Consider the following 13,691-nt stretch of genomic DNA (forward strand, 5'->3'; position numbering starts at 1 on the left):
TGACAACTAAAAAAAAACTGTCCATCAGAAGTAGCAGTACTAGCAAATTATACTTATGGGAGGATACTGCAAGCAGTGCTTACAGGAAAAAAAAGGCAAAAGTAGTTCAGAAAAGGGCGTGGGGGCACAAACAACCATAAGGCCAAGAGGCTAGAGCAGAATGGAAATCAAAGGCTAAAAGCCAAGAGTGCCCCCTCCATGTGTGAAAGCCATTTCCAAGATAAGACTGTAAGTGCAAGAGCAATTCACCCTCAAAATCACGATGAATTAAAATGCCAAGAATAAGCTACATAATCGGTATTTACCTAAAGCATGTTTTTGAAATGAGAGTGGGAGTGATTCAGTGTATCATGGCATTATACAACAAAATTTAGACAGATTCTCCATTACCACATTATGCTGGATCAAGCAAAGCGAGGCAAACCTAATGTAAAAGCTGCATTTAAAGACGTGACTTGTTTGCTAACCTGCCAGACCCAGCACCTTGATTCTTTACCAAATTATTATTGAATAGAACATTTTTGCCTCCCTTTTGCCATTCCTCAATTTTCTTTAAATCATACTGGACAGTCAAAAGAATGATTTTTCATTTGTTCTAGCTAGGTTAATAACCATAAATTAAATCTTGTCCAATGTGGCAAGAGTTTTGAATAGTAAGGGCCTGTAGAGTTTTAAAAACAAATACAAATGCTAAACACTTATTTTGTTTCAAGGGTTTTATGCTATTGATTCTGTGTTGTACAACTGTGAATAGCTGATATCCCCTCAATATATTTACTAATGTCACTGCTCTATGATTTAGATTATAACGTTCTAACAGTCAAGATACTTAGTAAGCTATGGTATATGGAAACTTACACAAGGTAACAGCTTGTTGGACAAGAAAAGAAGGTTCTATTTGATGATTAATTATAAAAATTCCAGAACAGAAACTCAAAATATACAGGACTTTATATAGCATAACATGATATATAGTTCAAGTGACTCCTGCCAACACTCGTATTGTTACTCTGGCGAATGTATTTTTATTTACCTAGATTTAAGATTGGCTTCTGCTGACTTGCTGGAGTCTGTAGAAGTAATAAAGCTATTCCAATTATGACCAGTTCAACAGGAAAATCCTAAAAGAAGAAAACAAAAAGAAGTTCCCAGAGCCATGGCTTTATAATATGTATCCAGGAAGAACATATTCAACATAAAAGATTATAACCTATCACAGTCATCCCTCTGTATCTGTGGGCTCCAAATCCACAGATTCAACTAACTGCAAATCAAAAATATTTTTAAATAAAATGTTACATTGTTGCTGGCATGAATTAGTTAGGCCTATGATGGCTGCATCTGTATTAAACATACAAATTTTTTTCTTGCCATTATTCCCTATTATTCCCTAAAAAATACAGTATTAACAACTATTTTACAGAGTGTTTACATTGTATTAGGTACTTTAAGTAATCTAGAGATGATTTAAGGTACATGGGAAGATATGAATAGGTTATATGCAAATATTACGCTATTTTATACAAGGGACTTGAGCATCATGGATTCTGGTATCCATGGGAAGGGGAGGTGGGGGGGGAGGGGCAGTCCTGGAACCATTCCTCAAAGATACCAAGGGACCGCTGCCTACAAAACTATTTACAGTAAGCCTGCTCTACTAAAGGAAGAATTGGTGAATACCTATGCAATCATATGTAAATTCAAAATGTTATTATACCTAGCCAAAAAGCCATAGGCTAAAAACTTGAAATAATTCAGAGGAATAACTCCTTAACACAATAGACTGGCAAGTTTTCAAAATAGTAAATCTTTGCAAGCCACTGAAAAGTACCTGAAATACTTAATTTAAGAATATTTCATTTCTGAAAAGTAGCTCAATTGTCTACTTACCTAATACAGATATGATTCATCTATATAACTTGCATAATGAATTACACTAAGCGAATTTTAATAAATGTTATTATAATAAAAGAAACATAAGTGCCCAGGGAGGCAGAGATGATTTTTAAATTACAGTAATTTATTAAGCATATTTAAATGTAGCAAAGCAATAACCATAGAAACTTAAAATCATTAATTTTCCCCAAGTATATGAATAAAATGAAAAAGAAAAAAAGGATATGTACATTATGTTCCAAAAAAATAAAACAAAGTGAAATAAGATGTTATTTGAGGGTTTCTAAAATACAGAAAATATTAACGTATTATGGAACTAAAGGAAAGTCTACCATACTCCGCTAAAATTACTTCATTCTGAAATGTTATAGAAGTGCCTGCAGAGAAAAACCTAGGAATCCTGAAGTAAAAAAAAAAAAAAGGATAGGGGAGGTACAGCCACATTAAAGAAACACTTGAGAGAAAACAACTTAATCTGAGCTACTCAAAAGTTTTGATTTTGGAGATGCTACCAACTCTGGCACAAATTTATACACACATAAATATGTATACATGTATATACACAGACACACATACAGATCTAGGTTATACCATTTTAAAGCAAAATTAATCAAACTGCAAAATCTTCTAAAGTGCTTGCTTATGGACTTTTAAATACCAGCCAAAGAAGAAAATTTGTAAATTTTTTAATGGAAGATATTCTAATTTGCATCTTTGCAACTTACATATATTTAAGAACCATGCTGAGAACAGTTGAGAACTATGAAGCAATATTATCTACTTCAGGACAGTAAAAGCATTTTGAAATAAATACACTTACAGAATACATCATCACTATTCTTTACCATTATCTTTTCCTCAATTTCATTTCAAATGCTGCATGTCTATAAAAAAAAAAAAACAAAAAAAAACAAAAAAAACACCTAGCAAGGTCATTTAAATTTCAAATTTACCAGCTACCAAGAGGATCAGAGACAAAAGTATTCCTGTATACTATTCTAACACTGAAAAGGCCTTTTCACACAAGCTATCACTAAAAGAGTCATAAAGTAGCTTTTCAGGGTTCTGAAATGGTCTAGAAGCATTTTAAGTGGATGGAACTTAAAGGTATGAAGGCATAAAGGAGACTGGCCTGTTCAGAATAGAAGGTAAAGAAAAGAGCTGGAGATTCAAAGCACAAAAATAAAGAAAAGTAACGGTGGAGGATAATCTTAAATTGCTTAGACTTCTGAGAGGTTATAAGTTTACTTGATTTTTTAATAAAAGCCTGTTTTGGACATCTCTTGTACCACTTAAGTACTACTGCTACTGCTGTAGTAATTCTTGCTTCCTGCCTCAGACCAGTGAGAGATACAGAAGTACAGAAAACTTAAAGCCCCATAGATCAAAGCTTGATGAATTGGCAATAGAAGCCCAAGTTATGCTTTCCCCTTTATTCTGGACCCTTCTGGAGGGTTCTGAGACATTTCATAAGGCATCTCTGAATATTTTGTGGGATCCAGCAACTGGTTGCTTGTAGCACTGTTCAACTTGATGATAGATGTATTGCCTCTCCCATCTTCAATATTTCACTCTTCTTGTCCCTCTGGGATCACACCTGCAAATAAACTACTGTTGCATAAGCCTTTGCTTTTGTGGAAACTCAGGCTCTGCTTTTTCCTTTTGGGAAACAGTGTCTACTTTGGGGAAACCCAGGCTAATTCAAAGCCCACCTGGAGAAAGGAAGTAAAATAAAAATATATACTCAGCCACAGATGTCACAGGAATCTCATTAACAGAAAATCCTTGGAGTTCATACTTTTTGTCCTCAACTTAAAAGAAAGATATCACTGAGCACCACCTATGTACCAGACACTAATGGGCCTAGGGATGTCGCTACAAACATCCCTAGGTTTTTTTCTTTAAGTATAAACAGGGTATAAGAAAGTCTACATCAGAGATAAGTATCTATAGCAGGCACAATGGAGATGGCAGCCTGGCTCACACTTTCTCCTAGTGCCATATCTTTGCTGCCTACCATGTCCCATGTTCAGAGCTGACTGATCCAAGCTGCACCAATCAGAAAACAGGGCCTTGATCAGATTCAAGATTTATTTTGTTTGGGTTTTTGTTTCCCAGACTAGAGAATGGTGTATTCTTTCATCAAGAATGTGTGTGTTGCTCTTCTTTTCATGATGTTAGTAGCTGTTGATGCTCAATGCCTAGTTCCATTAATTCATTAGCTGTTAGAGAAACATGTCAAAGTGCACCAAGAGTTCAGAATGCAGAAAACTCTACAGCTCACACAAGCCAAGATTTTCAATACATATACTGCAAAGAAGAAAAGAAATGAGGGAAGGAACAGAAGGGAACTAAACTAACTTTAGTTTAAAAGATATCTAAAAGATCACATATGCATACGGCCAAACTATGATGTGTGATAAAACTGGTTTTGAAAAATGTAATAAACTATTTAAAAATTAAGAAAGAAGTCAGGATAGTCATGAGGACAGGAGGTTGTGATTAGGACTGGGCTTGTGGAAAACCATGGCTTGTGGAAAACCGTGGCTTGTGGAAAACCTGGAAAAACTCAATTACTTGATCTCTGTGATGCTTACTAGTGTGTTTTATACACAAAAAAAAACTTAGAAAAATCACCTGAAATGCAGATGTTTAAACCCCTCTCAGCCCTGCTAATTCAATATCTCTAGGGGTAGTCCTCAGACATTTGCATTTTAATAAACTCTAGTGACTTCTATGCACACTAATTTGACCATTTGACTGAAATGGTCACCAATCAGAAAACAGCCTCACAAATCTTGTCTGTTTTCACCTAATTACTGTAGTAAAGTGTTTGCCATAAGAAGCTGATTAATAAATATATGCTAAATGTGTGGGGGGGTGGTATATAATAAGATGGTCAAAGAATGATAGTAAAAGGAACTGAACTCTATAAAGTTATAATCAATAATTCTGTATATTACTCACATGAATCTAGTACAAGCACAAAGGAACAATATGAGGTACAGTTAAAACATACAACTCCTGGTAATTTAGCTATGTAATATTTTCTATATAATATTTATCCATAAAATATTATCTGTCTATATTTTTCTATATATTTCTATATATTATCTATGTAATATTTTATATCACCTATACTATTATATACCTAAGTTATAATTATATGTAGACATAATTACACATCTGAAGGGAGTTGACATATGGCTATTTATATAACATGTAACTGATATAATAATCCACATATATTACTATATAATATATACTATTAATATATACTATTATACATAATGGTATATACCTAATAGGTAATATATACATATTAGATAATATATACAGTAGTATATATAACACAAATAAGTATTTATTACTATGTAATGTTATAATGTACGTAACAGAAAATAGATACCATATCATATATAACAAACATTACATAATACCATATAAAATAATATTATCTATAGAGTCCCAGCATGTGAAACCATTCTAATCACTAGATTGGCAAACTGACGAATGACTTACTTCAGCTTTCATCAGCTCCTGTCTTTCACCAAAATACATTCACTCTATTCATTTTCTCATCTGCCATTTACTCTCTTATTCCAGTTTGGTTCCTACTACCGTCATTCCACTGAAACTGCTTCTTCTAATATGAACAATAAACTTCTATCTGCTGCATCCTAAGAGTACTTTCCATCTCTCATTTTAAATCCTCTCTCCATGACACCTGACTATTTCCCTTTTTGTGATATTCATTCCCTTGATTTTCATGTCATCTGTTTCTTCTGCTAATCATACAATCCTTCTAGCCATACTTTCTCAGACTCCTTTTTTATCAGTACACTCCAAATATCAACAGTCCTGGAGTTCCATCTCAAACCCTGCCGTGCTATCCTATGGTTAAAGCTCCCCTTCCAAAGTAAATGTCTCCAAATCTATACTTTTAGTCAAGGTTTCAACCTTGAATTTTAAAATCATATAGCCAACTACTTATGGTCCATGTATACCTTAAACCGAGTATATCTCAAAACAAATTTATCATATTCCCTCCAATATCAGCTACCATTTCTCCAAGTAAATGGTACTATCAGTTGTCCAAAATAGAAAGCTAAAACTCTACCAAGGACCCTTTCCTTGAACATTTAATCAACCACAAAGCCCTGCGAATTTCATCTATATTTTTCTTTTCTCATTCTCATTTCCCTCATTAGCTCATTGCTATGGACTGAACTGTGTCCTCCGAACCCTAAAATCACATGCTGAAGCCCTAACTGCCAATGCAACTGTTTTGGAGTAAAGAAGTAATTAAAGTTAAATGAGATCATTAAGAGTCCTATTCCAGTAGGAAAAGTGTCCTTACAAGAATAGAGAGCTCACTCTTGCTCTCTCTAAACCATGTGAAGACACAGCAAAATGGCAGCTGTCTACGAGCCAGGAAAATAACCCTTGCTAGGAATGGAATCAGCCAACACCCTGATCTTGGACTTCCTTGTCTCTAGAACTGTGAGAAATTTCTGTTGTTTAAGACACCCAGTCTGTGGTATTTTGTTATGGCTGCCCTAGTAGTCTAAGACACCCCACCTCGCTTCCTGCCCTATTAGTGTTGCCCTGCTCAAAAACCCTCCTTTACTCTCACATCAGAATGATCTTCCACACACAAAATATGAAGGCGCCTCCCTACTGAAAGGTCTTCAGTAGCATTCCATTACCTAGAAGATAAAACGTAAACTCAAGTCTGGGCCTTATCTTCCATACCTTAATCCTTCAACAATATTCAACACCTTGTTTTCTGAACTGGCGATGCCTGCCTGCTCTCTCTTGTTTCTGTGCTTAAGCACATACTGTTCCTGTAGTTGGAATACCTTTCCAACCTCTGGTTGTACCAGGCAAACTCCTATTCAGACTTCCTCAAACCTGAACTCATGCCCTACTTCCCTTAATGATATTCGCATTGCACTTTACAGTCCCATGAAAGCATTTACTGCATTGTACTACAATTATTTATTCACATGTCTGTAAGTCCCTTGAGGTCAGAGAATGTGATCTTATCATCTATGTATTCTGTAGGGTCTGGTATATAATAAGTGTTCTTTGCTTGTGTTCTACGTGAATAAATGAAAAAATGCCATAATGGTAGATCTTTAACTGATGCTCCAAAGAACAGAATCCAAAAAAAGGAAAAAAAAGATTCATTTTTATAATAAATATTAGCAGTAGTTGTACATTAGTAGTATGATCTAATCGGGTTAGATCAAAATGCCTTTGGTATGATAAAGTAAAAGAGTTCACCCACTCAGCTCCTGACTCACTTAAGTGATAACAGGCACATTAAAATTTCTTGTTCTCCTTACCTCCTTCAGAAGTTCAACACCGTGCTCTAAAAGGTGAATTAAAGATGAGCATTCCCCAGTTATCTTTAAGCTGACTTCACAGACACACAGCAGCTGAAGAGTTAGCTGGGTAAGCTGAACTTTCCAGAAAACGGGACGATGTGAAAGGCTTAAATATATGTCCTCGATAAACAGCATCACTTCTGTTGTCTGTATCAAATCTTTTATCTGTTTAAAAAAGTCATTATATGATATTACAATATACAAACCAAAGGATAATTTTAAGTCATACGAGAAGCTTTAACGATAAAATATTTTTCTTTAAATCTATAAAGACTGAAAGAGATGAAGAAATGTACATAGCTCAAAGGATTAAACTATGCAACTCTGTCTTTTTCCTTTTGTCGCTAAACAAAATACAATTTGTTACTGTTTTTATTACTGCTGTCTGGCACCAATTCTATTCCTTTATTTTTCTAACTTCTCTGAGTACAGATTTCTTATGACAAATTACATGCCTGTGCCAACATGTTGAAGGAAATTAAAGTTGGTTTTGAGTTCTGCAAATGAACTCTCCTTTCTACCATGGCAACATAGTTTACTACCCTGGTATAAAAGGGTTAGCATGTTATTCCACTGCACTGTTAAACTCTTCATCTGCAAGATATTTGCTCAGAAGGCCTCAGCTGAGAGCATCATTTCCACACTTGGCAGTTGTGAGAAAACACCGTATTCAAATGGTAGGGTATCTTCTCAACAGGCTAATGTATTAGATAGGAAGGACTTGGGTGCTCTTGAAAAATCCCAGTTTAATTCAAACCCAGCTGTTCTGATCAAAATTCTGGAGCTGGTATAAAAGATATGGTCCTGCTAGCAGAATCTCTGGCATTTCCCAGAGATTATGAACAATGAACCATCTGCTTCAATCAAGAGCCCTGTGTCTGTTAAATTCATCAAGAGGAAAGCCTACAGTTGGCCAGCTGTACCTTTCACCAGTTGTTACCACCATAATAACCTAAAATGATTATAAGTTATACACAGAGAGAAAAATTAATTCCTAGTAAAAAACAGAAAAAAAGATATTAAAAGATCAAGGGAGAAGAGACAGAAGGATACTAAGTTATAAAAAATAAATGAATGGTTCAGTAGTTATTTTGCTCTTTTGCAAATATAAAGAAAGGCAAAAGGCCACCACCAAAAAATTTTAAAATAAAGTCTCGTGTTCATTTGACAATATATTTCCTGTGTGCATTTTTGTACATGCTTGAAATTTTCAATAAAAAAATTTTGAAAGAAGGCTCTCTAATATTTAACATTACCAAAATTCTTAGAGAGAACACTTTTGAAGTAATGTTCTCTCTTTATGTAGAACTAGATCACGTGCAATAGATAACATGTGTGATGGCAAGAGTTAAAAAAAATACTGGGACCAAAGTCCATAGTAAAGTTTAAGACAGGTAGGTCCAAAAAAGATAATTCCACAAATATAAAATTGCTGGGCAACTGGCATGAGAAAAAGAAACAGGAGTTCCACTGACCACCATCTCATCATAAATCAATAGCATGGCATGGCTATTTGTGAAAAAATTTTTTTTAATTAATGTGATTCTGTTCAAGTGCTCATTATAGGTCACCTCTATAGTACTGTATTCAGCTCTAAGGAGAAATTTCATAGTAACAGAATCTGAGCACCAATAAACTAGAGAGTTCTTGGCAAAGGACAGTGAAAAGTCTGGAAACCATTTCATGTGGAGAAGTAAAAAAATTGAAGAAAGGAGGGAGAGAGAGAAGGTAAGGAAAAAAAGAAGAAAGAAAGAAACATGAGATAGGCTGCAGATGGGCTTTTTTATAAGCTTATTTTGTTTTGTTCTGAGATTGGTGACTAATGGTTAAAGTCTTAGGAAAATACAGGTCAATTATAAGAAGTACTTACTAATAAAAGTAAATGGTTGCCTCGCAAAATAGCATGCTTTACATCACTAAAATATTTCATTTGTCATGAGATGGTTGTTTTTTGAAGAGTATAAGAAATCCCTGTAATCAGTGGGGAAATGCATAACACTACTGCAAAGATCCCAACTCTCAGATTCTTCATTCTAATAAAGCTGATTTGTTAAGTGATTAAACGTGTTTATGTCATTAGTTCAATTAGTTCCAAATGATGTATCCCTTTTTCTCACCGATCTTGACTATATTAACAATCCACAGATTCCCAGAAATATTGCACAGAGCTCATTTCGAGAAGTATTCAGACTTGTCAATATAGGTTCACAAAGATGAAGACAAAACATCTACCAAAAAGCAGAGAACAGGGTAATGCAAGGTGTGAAAAGGTTACCCTACTTCAAGATGTGCCTGCACACTGCTTTATAACTCACACAAAACAAAAGCTTTGGAAAAGCCACAAGAGAATTCCTTTTAATTTACTTTTCTCTGCCTTGATTACAGGAAAGCCAATTTATGAGTCACAAAGGAAAGATTCACTCTAGTCATTCCTTGCTAACACAAACTTAAAACAGGTCATCTGTGACCTCAAGTGATCACTTTGAAAAATACTCACAGATTCCCTCCACCAGCTAAGCAGCATGGTGCTCAGATTCTAGGCAAAGGACAAACCTTGATGATGGGATGGGATGGTCTGATAAATGAAGCACTATATGAAATTCACAACATACTGGCAACTGGATTTTTTTTTTTTAAGTCTGCAGTTATAGAGACATTAGTTCAAATTTATCTCTCCCCTGAACTCCCTAGGCATTTTATACAGATCTGTTAAACATCTTTCATCCACCTACTTTGAATTATGAAAATTTATATAGTTTTAATTCCCTTATTGGACTGTAGGCTTCTCAAGAGCAGGATCCATCAAGGTCACCGCACATGTTGTAAGGGGACAGACATGTGGAAACTGGAATCTAACCAGCATGCAGCTGGTCAAGCCTTGCTTCCCCAGGGCTACATCTGCCCAGAGACACACCTTTTTCTAATTTGCACAAAGAGGTCTTTTTTTTTCTTACAACTCTATCTTGCACAAGGAAAAATTTAACTCAAAATTCGTTTCCCTAGGAAAGTCTTTCTCAAGGAAGTTTTCATTCTTACCAATCCTAAAATGGACTATGCTGATTTATCTTTTTGTGAATTTAGTTAACATTGTAGATATTAATGTTAAGTCTAGATTTGGTTCCTTCATCATCTCCAAAAGCCTGCAAGCATTTCTAAAGTCAGGATGTACCTAAGTTTGCCAGGTCACATAGGTTCTACTTTATGCATGACAATGACAATCAACACTTAGTGATACTGATATTATCTCAGTGAATGAGGATGAAAGGCCTTACCTGCAAACATGGAACTATGTCACAACACAGTTGAAGTATCTGTTGTTGCAATATTGATGGTTGTTCTTTGTCACAAAGAACCCAGGGTTGAAGTAAGACTTTTCGCAGGGCTAGTCGAAGTTTAGCATATTCTTGTAACTGCCATGGTTCACAATATAGATACCATAGAAATGGTGCCATTATTTGGATACATGAAACTTCTGACCTGCAAGTCATGTAATGCAGAAAGAAGCCAGTTGCTGAGTTAAACAGAATTACCAAGCAGGTAAGTATCAAATACCAACCTGGCCTATCATAAACTAGGGTACCGCCAGGTATAACTTTGTCATGATTCTATTCCACCATAACCAATATAGATGCACAATCAACACTGAGGAAAATGACTCCAGACCTAGAGACCTTAAGCCTGATGGTTAGGATAAAAGTCTCCACTTGCACACTGGAGTAGCATCTACATCTCCAGGATCAGTCTTTGGTGAACATCAGAATCATCTGAGAACATGTTTGGAATTTTAAACGTCAGGACCCATCTCCAGGAATACAAAATAGGCATGTATTTTTGAAAGAACTCTATAAGTGAGGTTCTATGAAAGACAAAGCCATACAGACACCCCAATATTATAACAGTTAACATTTACTTGTTGACTTGTTAACATGTTGTGCAAGTAACTGCACTTTATGCCTTTAAAGTCATTTGATCCTTACCACAACCCTATGAAATAAAAAAAAAATTAAAATTATATCCCATTATGCAGAAACTATAGCAAAGTGAGGTGAAGTAACTTGCCAAGTCCCTCCTCCTAACCTCTTTCCACTCACAGGAGGCAGACCTTACAAATCTTTCATATCTAGATTTCAACATATCCCAATAACTCCAAGTACAAAGTCACTAAAATGCCAGAATGACATTTCAGATATAAAGATTTGATGTCATTAACGAGCTTAAAAGAGTTTAACCCTTTAAAGACTTGGCCCAATTAAAAACCCTCCATAATCTGACCACTGCTCATCTTTCCAGTCTCATTTCTTGTTCTTCTCCATTCTCCAGTGATCAAGACTAAGCTTCGTTCAAATCTTCAGTCATCTGGTTTTTCTCCCTTGCTGTTCCCTCTACCTGTAATACTCTCCCCTTTCTCCCTTTCGTGTTCCTTCTGCTGCCTAATTTCCATCATCTTTGCTCTCTCCCTTAAAATGACTTCCTGAGGGCCTCCTCTGATACTCAGCCTAGGTCAGAGGCACATTACATGCTTGCACAGGACAATGACTTTATTGTTGTTACTTATTTATGCTTGCACAGGACAATGACTTTATCGTTGTTACTTATTTAATATCTCTATCCTTTGCCAGACATTAAACCAAATGAGGGTATGGACCATGGATTTCTGTTTACTTCAATATCACCAGTAACTGTACACAGTAAGCGTTCAAAGACATGCTCAGTCAATCATTAAATTAGATTCTGCTACACGAAGTTATAAAGTAGTTTTACAATTAGCATATATCAATTAAAAATCATAATTTTAATGTTTTTCATATTTATTATGCATAAGAAATTATTAGATAACATACAAAGATGAACCAGGCATTATCTATCTGTAAGAGGCATACAATCTTAACAGGGGCAATCGGTTCTGTTCTGAGACTAGAGGATAGAAAGTGAAATTCGCTAAAATAAAAGTATAAAGTACAATACTTCATGGAGGAAATGGCATTTGAATTATGCTTGACAACATAATTTCATAATACTATACACTCCACAGCCATCTGATTTCAAAACATCATTAACATTAATAAAAATTTCAAAATGACCAAATCTGATAAAATTTCATTTATTCACTCATTCATTCATTTATTCACTTGGCAAAATGTACTGAGTACCTATAGTATACCATTCACTCTTCTATGTGCTAGAAACAAAGCAAAAAACAAAAATAGATTAAATCTTAGCTCTGATGGAGCTCAATCTGGAGGACTTTTTTTTCTCATGAGCACAAATACACAATCTATAAAAAACAAAAGGACTTTTGAGTTCAAAATTATTATTGTAAGATATATCTTTATCATACCATCCACTTTAGGAAACTAAAGAAAGCTCATAGATCAAGCAAGTGGATGATGTATGTATAGGTTGGAATATGAAGCATAAGTTTCTAGAAAAGGCATTTAAGAAACATTTTTTCCCCATCTCTTTCTAATAATGTGTTTCCCAAAGAATAAATACTGTCCAAGTGTCAAGAATATCCACGATAGCTATCAGTTTTCTCCTACTTTGAGATGCTAAAGGTGAAATGCAAGGTTCATATAAAGAAATATATTTCCAAGATGCTGCTATTATTTGACATCAGGAGCATAATGTTGAACTTCCTTACAGACAATATACTATTTAAAAATCTCCTTGGCTTAATCTGCCCTGATTTTAGATATTGCATTTCCTATAGGATATCTGATGAGTAACTATCACCTCAATGGGGTATTAACTGACAGGGTTTAAGAGAAGAAAATAATAAAACAGATAATCTGAAATTCCAAAGCCATTAAGAATGTTTAAAAATGTAACCAAGTATGCATGTATCTACATATACATCTTTCATATTTTTGTTCACTGCTGAGAGAGAAGTAGCAGGAAAAGACCTGGAATGATAGTCAAAAACTGCGGCTTTAAGCTCAATTTCACTACTAACTAGCCATAAGACCTTGAGGAAGTCATTTAATGTTGTTCTATTTAGTTCCCTCACCTGAAAACTTGTACGTTAGACTAGATAACCTTAAAGCATCCAAACCTAAAGACCACGCCATCACTGTCAATTTACACATCTCAGTTCCATGAAGGTGAAGTCTTAACATCACAGACCTTCTATAAATGATGCAGAATCATAAAATAATGCACCCCAAAAACCTTGCATGAAGATATACTGTCATTTCAGGACATCTATATGCTTTTAAAAATGAATGCAAACAGTTGGTCCAATCAGTAATTCCTAACACGGAAAAAGCTAGAATACAAGCTATCTTCACATTTTGCCTCCTTCCCATAGTTGTGAACTTATATTTATATTCTTATTAAATTACCAAATTTCCTTCATTACCTTCTAAACAACAATTTAAAAACTACTAGGTTAACTTACTGTAA

At 34.9% G+C, this 13,691-nt stretch overlaps 1 protein-coding gene across 3 annotated transcripts in view; it reads right to left on the reverse strand.

The window, feature by feature from the left end:
- FOCAD (focadhesin) overlaps positions 1-13,691 on the reverse strand; it is a 252,868-nt gene that overhangs the window by 178,266 nt on the left and 60,911 nt on the right. For all 3 annotated transcript variants that reach the window (XM_025051385.1, XM_006918338.3, XM_015594517.2), the window contains exons 7-9: positions 10,562-10,766; positions 7,248-7,454; positions 1,034-1,121 (exon numbers count right to left, since the gene is read on the reverse strand). In XM_025051385.1, the coding sequence (XP_024907153.1) occupies positions 1,034-1,121; positions 7,248-7,454; positions 10,562-10,766 (500 nt within the window). The remainder of the gene's footprint in view (positions 1-1,033; positions 1,122-7,247; positions 7,455-10,561; positions 10,767-13,691) is intronic.

The sequence above is a fragment of the Pteropus alecto genome, unplaced genomic scaffold (assembly GCF_000325575.1).
Source record: "Pteropus alecto unplaced genomic scaffold, ASM32557v1 scaffold95, whole genome shotgun sequence".
In the NCBI taxonomy this organism is placed as follows: Eukaryota; Metazoa; Chordata; class Mammalia; order Chiroptera; family Pteropodidae; genus Pteropus; species Pteropus alecto.